The sequence below is a fragment of the Mesoplodon bidens genome (genome assembly GCF_964165515.1).
Source record: "Mesoplodon bidens genome assembly, chromosome: 5".
Classification (NCBI taxonomy): domain Eukaryota; kingdom Metazoa; phylum Chordata; class Mammalia; order Artiodactyla; family Ziphiidae; genus Mesoplodon; species Mesoplodon bidens.
Window position 1 is genome coordinate 48,405,063 of NC_138161.1, and position 9,547 is coordinate 48,414,609.

Sequence of the window (9,547 nt, forward strand, 5' to 3'; positions counted from 1 at the left end):
CTTTAGGATCTAGTTACAGAATATTATTAAATATGTAAGGCAGCCCAGGTATTGCTTAGTGGTCTTTGACATAAAGTATATGTTATGGTATGTTGAATGAGGATAGTTTACTGTTAAAAGTCTGAAAGGTAGTATATTCCAAATACCATATAGAATAGATTCTAAAAATTTATTATTTTAATGATTTCTAATTGTATTGTAGTTTTTATTATATTAAATTTAATTTTTGCTCTTAAACAGTTACAGGATTATCTGTTAATAAAACATTAATTTTGCATACAACTAAAGGAAAATTAAAAGCTGTTACTAGGTAGCTTATTTGTTTATAGATGATCCTTTGCCTTCACTTTTTAACTCAAAAGTAATTTCATCTGGAGTTAAACATTTTTTATAATTGGGGCTATTGAAGTAATAGCTGTTTTAAATGACATTTCTTTAAATTCTTTTTGTTTTTTTTAATGCTTTTGTCCCTCTCAAGTCATCTGTTGGTTACTGCAACACATATGTACTGTTTAAGGGAGATTCTTTCACGGAAAGGATTGGCTTATATACAGTCTCGACAAGCACTAAATTCTGTGGTTAAAATAACATCCAAAAAAAAACATCCTGAGCTAATTACCTTCAAGTATGGAAACAGCAGCACTTCAGGAATAGAAATCTTGGCAATCGAAAGGTAAGATTTTCTTAGGATGATGTTATCTCAATTACTGAATTAGTTCATTATTAAACATGGTTTGTTTCTCTATTTTGGGGAATGGATGGTGGAACAGGATACTTGAACCATTTTTATTAGTATTCTCACTATCTTTTTTCTTACAAATTTGTAGTAATATATGGTTTAGCCATTAGCACATGATTTCATTAAGTGCAGTAGCTAATTTCACAAGCTTTTTGACAGAAGGGTCTTTAGGAATAATCTACACCAGTGCTACACTAAATGCTGGTTTGCAATTAAATACGAGCTTGTATTTTCCTTCATCAAAAAATTATTGTTTTAAAAACTTATCAACGAAGTAAGCAGTGTGCTGGATGATGTAGTTAATTTACAGTCTGGTACAAGTTCTTCCTTATCTCATTGTGGACCAGTGACAAGCAGTTCATGGACCGGCACAAGGGCCATAGACCACACTGCTCTCGAAGCTAAACCATCTTTAATCTTACAGGTAAAAATGTGAAGCCCAGAGGGGTTGAATGACTTCCAGATCTTCACACTTGTGTTAGAACCAAATATAGCCCTCCTGACTCCAGATCTCCAGTGCATTCCACCTTGCTCTATGCAATATGAAAAATCACCTTGCTTTTGCATTTAGATTTTCTTTCTTTAAAAATAACTCTTTTGAGTATATGTTGAAATAAGTGATGGGGAGTACATAGGAGGGCATCTGTGCTTGATTTGTAGGTTACTTCCCCATTGGAAGTGATATCTAAGTTGAGTCCTGAACAGAAGGCTCTATATTAATATATATATTTTTCCCCCATAGGTATTTGATTCCAAATGCAGGAGATGCTACCAAAGCCATAAAACAACAGATCATGAAAGTTTTGGATGCTTTGGAAAGTTAATATAAAAGAAAATTATTTCAAAAGAAATTAAGGCAACCAAGAGAAATATGGACATATTTTCCTGACTGAATACTAACCGAAGACTTTCATTTGCGTATGAGGGTGCTTGAATAGCAAGTCTAAGAAGGTGTAAATTATTATAATCAATCTCTGGAAAGTTAAATTTTTTTAAAATTTTCTTTTGCATTTTTGGTTTTGTAAAATGATTTCTTATAAAGGTCAGTTATTAAATGACTTTGAAGTAACTGACCCTGTGCCCTTATGAACTAAGGGTGCAGAATGCAGTTCTGTTTTGAAGAGCTGTTTTAAGGGAACATGCATCAGTTTAGATTTAAAAACAACCATACACATATATATTTGCAGTGTCTTCACTGAAAATTAGAGATAGAATTCGTTGAAGAGACCCCTTTAATTGCTACATTTAGGTTTACCCACTGAGCAGTATCAGAAACTAAAAAGTATTACATAGATTAATAATTAGCTTGCTGTTTCTGTTCTTAAAAAGGGTGAAATCTTTTTTAATGCAATGGATGAAGATTCCAGCCCACTCAAATGCAGACCAGCTAGTTAAATGTTGAAACATCAGTTTCTAAGTCATCTTTGCACCATTAGCTAATAGTTTGAACACTTAGTGCTTCAGATACTAAACTTCATCCTTATTGTCTCTAAGGAGCAGTTAAAAGCATTATAATAAGTAGGTAGGCATGTTAAGATTAAAATTAACACTTGGGGGACTGACTTGTATCTTTAAAAATGTCATTGGTCTTTATTACAAGAGGAATATTTGATTTAGAATGTTTCAAAACAGGTGTTGAGTACACATGGATTTATCCTCAGTGAGATTATGTCTGTGATCACACTATTATCCACCTAAAGAAAAGCCAGATAATCAGAGAGCTGTCTAAACTAGTTTTTGTCATCACTTTCTGAAATTTCTTTTTCTTCTTTGGTTTTTGTTCTCTTACTAAAGTTCCAGTGGTTTGAAATGATTTTTAGTCTCTTAATATGACAAAACTGAAAAGTGGTCTGCTTTATTTTGCAGCTTTCTCAGTTTAATTCATTGAGGTTCATATTAGACACATTTGGTGAAAGAAATCCAGGAACACGTTTGAGGCCATGGAATTGGGAAGTAGCAAATCCTCACAACCTGCTATGTCCTAAAATGTAATGGATTGTCTCTAAGGGGTTGATAGAAATATTTAGATTTATTCTGTTTACAGCCAGTTATTTTAATTTACTTAATGGAAATCAAGTGAAAAAAAGGCATAGTTCAAGATATTTTATTCTAATATCTAAATAATAAAGTTTGAGTGGTTGAAGACATTTGCATGAAATTGCACCTGGTGCAATACTTGATATTTATAACTCTCCCCACAACTGTTGTATTGCATTTTTTCCCTTCTTTTGGTGCCCCTTTTAGAAATGTCTTGAAGTCTCATTTTTTGCCCACTTCAGCCATGGGACTTCTTTCATATTAGTGTAAAGATATTTGTGTTACTCTTTATAAATTACAGTTGTAAATAAATCAGTACAGTTTGCTCAAAACTTTGTTCTTAAGGACAGTGTGTCTCTCCCTCTCTCTTTCTCCCTTTCCCCCCATTTGTAAATCTCTATGGATACAACAAAATTGAGGGCTATCCTTTCAGTGGAATTTAAATGTTCAGATTTGAGGTTTGAAAGTATTAGATTTCTATTTCTGTTCTTCTAGATGGGGAGGAGGAAAGAGGTAGTTTAAAACTAATTACATTACATTCTACATGTAGTAAATTCCTCCCTTGAGCTACTCATCTGAACTTCAGTTTTCTCATCTGAAATAGCCCAGTTATTAGTCATGTATATCAAATGGAAAGACATTTCATTGATTGTATTAGGCACTTATGTAGCTTATCCTCCCTTCACTGTCCCGATAACCAGAGAACTAGAATTCACTCTGGGATATCCACCTCTCATGGACCCTTAAGGATTGCAGGGGTTGCAGCATTATGAGGTTGGTATTTTCTGTATTTTCAAGATGAGAAAAACAAGGCTCAAAGAAATTGAGTGAAAAGAAAAAGTACCCCTCATCTCTCCCCAATCCCTGGGAATTATTATTGCTTATTAAGGTGTAAAATTAATCCCCTATGTAATATTTGATGTCACTTGTCCACCATTAATAAAACATGTTTTCTAGTAGAGATGATAAATTTTTACTGATATATACTCAACCATTTTGCCACTGGTATGTTTCATACAGGACCATTAAAACTCCTTTGCATGATATCTAACATACTAAACTAACTGCCATAGGTTGACAGTTCTATTTAAAATTTGACAGTTTGACTTGGGGGAGACCCAACTCCATAGGTTGAATGTGTGATGAAAGTAATATCTCAACTTTACCATTAACATCTTGAACTTAAAAAACTTTATTGAAATATAATCCACATACTATAAGGTTTACCCTTTTGAAAAGTCTACAATTCAGTGGTTTTTAGTATATTCAGAGTTGCGCAACCATCACCACTGTTAAATTCCAGGACATTTCATCACCCCAAAAAGAAACCCCACACACATTAACAGTCGCTCCCCTCTTCCCCACTCCCTCCTGCCTTTAGTAACCGCTAACTTACTTTCTGTCTCTATGGATTTGCCTATTCTGGACATTTTATGATAAAAGAAATACAGTAAGTGGCTTTTTTGTCTGGCTTCTCTCACCTAGCCTGATGTTTTCAAGCTTTATCCATGTTGTAGCATCTGTCAGAATTTCATTTCTTTTTATGGCTGAATAATATTCTATTGTATGGATACATCACATTTTTTATATTCATTTATTAATTGATGGACATTTGATTTGCTTCTACTTTTTGGCTATTAATAATACTGCTTTGAATATTCACATACAAGTTTTTGTGTTGACATGTTTTCAATTATCTTGGGTATCTCTGAGTTACTCTGTCATATGTTAAATTCTACATTTAACTTTTGAGGAACTTCCAAACTATTTTCCAGAGCAGCTTGACCGTTTTACATTCCATCTGGCAATGTATGAGTGGTCCAGTTTCTCTCCTTCCTTGCTTTTTTTGCCTTCCTGTCTTTTTTGTTATAGCCATCCTAGGGCGTGAAGTGGTATCTCGTGGTTTTCATTTACATTTCCCTAATGAAATGGTGGTTGAGTTTCCTGTGCTTATTGGCTATTTGTATAACTTCTTGGGAGAACTGTTGATTTGGATTCCTTGCCTGTTTTTAAATTGGGTTATTTGTCTTTATTGTTGAGTTGTAAGTGTTCTTTACATATTCTGGGTACACATCTCTTGTCAGATACATTTTCTCCCATTCTCTGGATTCTCTTTTCACATTCTTGATGGTGTCCTTTGAACCATAAAAGTTTTTAGTTTTGGTGATGTCCAGTTTATTTTTCTTTTTGTCACTTGGTGCTTTGGGTGGCATATCTAAGTAATCAGTTGTCTAATCAGAGGTAATGAAGATTTACTCCTGTGTTTTCTTCTATAAGCTTTATAGTTTTAATTCTTTTAATTAGGTCACTGATCCATTCTGAGTAATTTTTGTATATGAATATGAGGTAGGGGTCCAACTTTTTCTTTTGCATGTGGATATCCTGTTGTCCCAGCATTATCTGTTGAAAAAAGTATTTTTTTTTTCACATTGAAGAGTCCGGGACCCTTGTTGAAGACCAGTGGACCATAACTGTGAGGTTCTATTTCTGTACTCTCATTCCTATTCCATTGGCCTATAAATATAGTCTTATGCCAGGAACACATTGTCTTGATTACTATAGCTTTGTAGTAACTTTTGAAATTGGGAAGTGTGAGTTCTCCAACTTTGATCTTTTTCAAGATTATTTCTTAGTTTCTCATTATTCTTAGCCCTTTTCATTTCCATATGAATTTTTAGATTAGCTTATCAGTTTCTGAAAAAAAAAGCTGGGATTTTGATAGGTATTGTATTGAATCTGTAAATCAATTTGGGGATTATTGGCATCTTAACAATACTGCCTTCTAATCTATGAACACAGGATGTCTTTACATTTATTTAGGTCTTCTTTAATTTCTTTCAATGATGTTTTATAGTTTTTCAGTGTACAAGTCTTAAACTTCTTTTATTAAATACATTCCTAAGTGTTTTATTCCTTTTGATGCTATTGTAAATGGAATTGTTTTCTTAATTTCATTTTCAGATTGTTCATTGCTAATGTGGAGAAATATAATTGATTTTTGTTAATGGATCTTGTATTTTCCAATTTTGCTGAATTTTGTATTAGTTCTAACAGTATTTTGTGGATTCATTAGGATTTTCTCCATTTAGGGTCCTATCATGTATGAACAGAGATAGTTTTACTTTTTCTTTCCAATCTGGCTGCCTTTTTTGTTTGTTTGTTTGTTTTTTTGCAGTATGTGGGCCCCGCACTGCTGCGACCCCTCCCGCCGCGGAGCACAGGCCCTGGACGAGCAGGCCCAGTGGCCATGGCCCACGGGCCCAGCCGCTCCGTGGCATGTGGGATCCTCCTGGACCGGGGCACGAACCCACACCCCCCACAGCGGCAGGCGGACACCCAACCACTGCGCCACCAGGGAAGCCCCTGATTGCCTTTTATTTCCTTTTTTACATAATGGCCCTCTCTAAAGCTTCCAGTGCAATGTTGAATAGAAGTGATAAAAGCAGACATTCTTGTCTTGTCCTGATCTTAGAGGGAAAGCATCTAGAATTTCACCATTAAGTGTGAATCTCCTATAGATGGCCTTTATCAGGCTGAGGAAGTTCTGTTTCCTAGTCTATTGAGTGTTTGTATTAGTCAGCTCAGGCTGCCATAACAAAATACCATAGACTGGTGGCCTGAACAACAAATTTATTTTCTCACAGTTCTGGAAGCTGAAGTCCGAGATCAGGGTACCAGCAGCATGGTTAGGTTCTAGAGAGTTCTCTTCCTGACTTGCAGATGGGCACCTTCTCACTGTGTCTTTGTATGTCTTTTCCTCTATGCTCTCAAAGAGAGCTCTCTTGCTCTTTCTTCTTCCTACAAGAACACTAATACCATGATGAGGGCCCCATCCTCATGATTTCATCTAACCCTAATTACCTCCCCAAGGCCCTGTCTCCAAATCACACTAGTGATTAGGGTTTCATCATATGAATTGTAGGGGTACACAAACATTGCCTGGGACAGTATTTTTTGTCATGAACAGTGTTGGATTTTTGTCAAAAGTTGTTTGCATCTGTGGAGATAGTCATGTGGCTTTTCTCCTTTATTAAAGGTTTATTCCATTAATTGGTTTTCATATGTTAAACCAACCTTCTATTCCCAGGGTAAATCCCAGTTGGTCATAGTGTGATCCTCACAACAGCCTTAGGCTATGTGTGATATTATCCCCATATTATGGATGAAGAAATAAAGGCACAAAGAGGATAACTATTTCTAAGATATATAGCAAATAAGTGTTAGAGCCAGGATTTAAAACCAGACCATCCAATTCCAGAGTTCATGCTCATGACTGATAGGCTATGCCTGACTTCTTTGCTGGGGTCTGGAAACAGTAGGCCAGAGCTAGGGGCCTCTATCAGGTCACTGCTCACTTTTCTCTCAAGTCACCAGCTTCACTCCATAGGTACCTTTCTAGTCCATGTAGGTATTTTAAGTTGCTATCCCTATGCTGCTAATAACTTGCCCAGAGTTACATGGCCTTTCGGTGATGAAGCAAAGTTTTGAACTCTGGTCTTCTGATTTGTAGACAATTGCATCAGAAATTTAGAAGCAGTTATACATACATTTACATACACACACCACCCCTCTCCTTCGACTCTCACCCTGTGCAAAGCTCTAAACCCAATATGATAATTCCCAAGTTTGAGTCTTTTGTCTTTTGTAGTATCAAACATTCTTGTAGGATCTCATCCACTCTTATAGTTTCTGCTCTTTTTCTGGTGCAGATGATTCCAATTCTTCCTCCTGATTTTCAGTCCTTCATCTCTCTTAGTCATTTGTATACCTACCTCACCCCCAAAATTGAACTCATGTTCCCCCAGACTAACTTCCCTAATACTACGAAGGACTGACTGGAGGGTAAGATGCTGGTGGAAAGGAGACCAGTTATGAGTTGCCTGTAGTAGTCTCCCCAAAATGCGGAAGACCTTGCTGTGGATGGTGGTCGTGGGGACAGAAAAGGGGGCAGCAATCAAGGGATGCTTCAGGAGAGTAAGAAGCACCCTGTTGCTAGCCAGAGGTTGGGGGTAAAAGACTTGAAAGACACTGAAGTGACTTAGATTTTTGGGAGGAGGGTATGGGGAGCAGAGAGAACTGGAAAACAGTATAAAGGGTGGTGCCTGTGAGTGAAAGAGGGAAGTGGGGATGAGGAGCTCTTTTAGAGGGGATAAATTTAGTTTCAGACAGTTTTGTTTGAACTGGTATCAAGACATGTAAATAGAGATGGCTGGAGATGCTGGAATAGCTCCTCTGGAGTAAAAATGGAAATCTGATCAGTACCAGCCTGGACGTGGACATTAAAGCAGTGAGACATGGTTGGCAACAGCAGAATTTTAGCTAGGTTTTAGAGATCCATCTAGTGTAGTGATTTTACTCTTCTGCTGCTTTTCAAATATCTGATGAAAGGGAATATGGAAACACGCAGGCAGAGCTCCTGCGGTTGAAGGGGCAGGGAGTGGAGTGGTGGAAGGGCTGCACAAACTCAGCTCACCTGCCTCTCTCCTTCTGCCTCTAAATCCTTTTGTATTACACATGATGACAAGGTCGTGAGAGTGAGGTGATTTGCCCTAGGTATTCACATAAAATAAGTGGCAGAGCCAGAACTGGAACCCAGCATCTAGCTTTTCTATTATGCCCAGAAAGTTCTAAGGGAAAGCTCAAAAACAGTTTTCATTTTTATTACTTTCCTCTTCTCTCGAATCCAGGTTGGCAGTTTCCCTGCATGGGATGTAAGGAACACAGCACCCACCGGCTCTTGGGCTTGATGGTCTTCTCCTGGTTCTTCTGCCTCTTGGATGGCTCTTTCCCAGGCTTCACAGGCCCCTCTTCTGCCTGTGCCGTTCACAGTCCACTTGAGTTGTTGTCATTTGCATTCAGAGCTCCATGTTAGTCTAAACTTCTGATGACTCCTAAATCAGTCTCCAGGCTGGGCATCTGAGCTTGAGGCTTATGTCCAACCGCCTACTGGGCATCTCTACCTGGATGTTCCAATAACATGTCCAGCCGTGTTTGGAACCATTGTTGGATACAACTTTATGCCAATAAACTTCCAAGTCTGAAGGGTAACTTTTTTTTTTTACAGATTGTAAGAGGCTAATATTGAATAAGGAACCTCAAAAGGCTATAAATATAGCAGAATTTAAAAGGTTATTAAAGATCTTCCTGCTGCCAAGCCAGGTCCAGATAGTCTGTTAAAGCTTCAAAAACCCCATAATTGCTATGCATTTCCCCTTGAGTTTATTATGAAAGTGTTAAAATTTAAACTTTTAAAAAGTCTTAAAATAGTACCATGAACAGCTATATATCCTCCTCCTAGATTTAATAAACATTTTGCCATATTTGGTTTATCTCTATATAAGCACATATTTTCAAGTCAGACATTCTGACACTTCACCCCTAAATACTTCAGCATGCATCTCCTCAGAGTGAAGACAATGTCTGGCATAATCACAGTTATCACCCAAAATTCATTAAAGCATCAAATATCCAGTTCATACTTAAATTTCCTAAGTGTCCCCAGAATGTTTTTTATAGTATCCTTTTAAAAACTAAGATACATTTCAATATAGTTTATTCCAGAGCATTAAGAATAGCAAACTTTATTCGTCTTATGATCTTTGATCCCCAAGCCTGACAAAAGCACAAACACACAAAACACAAAAATCAAAAAGCAATCCTGACCAATAAATGCAAATATCCTGAAACATTATTAGCAGATTTCATTATATTAGAGGACTGAATTGTTGATACTCTGTCTGAACCCAGTTTCTCTTTTCCTTCCCCAATCAC

General features: G+C 36.8%; 1 protein-coding gene across 2 annotated transcripts in view; it reads left to right on the top strand.

The window, feature by feature from the left end:
• TBC1D23 (TBC1 domain family member 23) overlaps window positions 1-3,108 on the top strand; it is a 65,051-nt gene extending 61,943 nt beyond the window's left edge. For both annotated transcript variants that reach the window (XM_081234999.1, XM_081234998.1), the window contains 2 exons: window positions 479-673; window positions 1,482-3,108. In XM_081234999.1, coding sequence (XP_081091125.1) covers window positions 479-673; window positions 1,482-1,563 — 277 coding nt within the window. In that variant the 3' untranslated portion in view covers window positions 1,564-3,108. The remainder of the gene's footprint in view (window positions 1-478; window positions 674-1,481) is intronic.
• The last annotated feature ends 6,439 nt before the right edge of the window (window positions 3,109-9,547 follow it).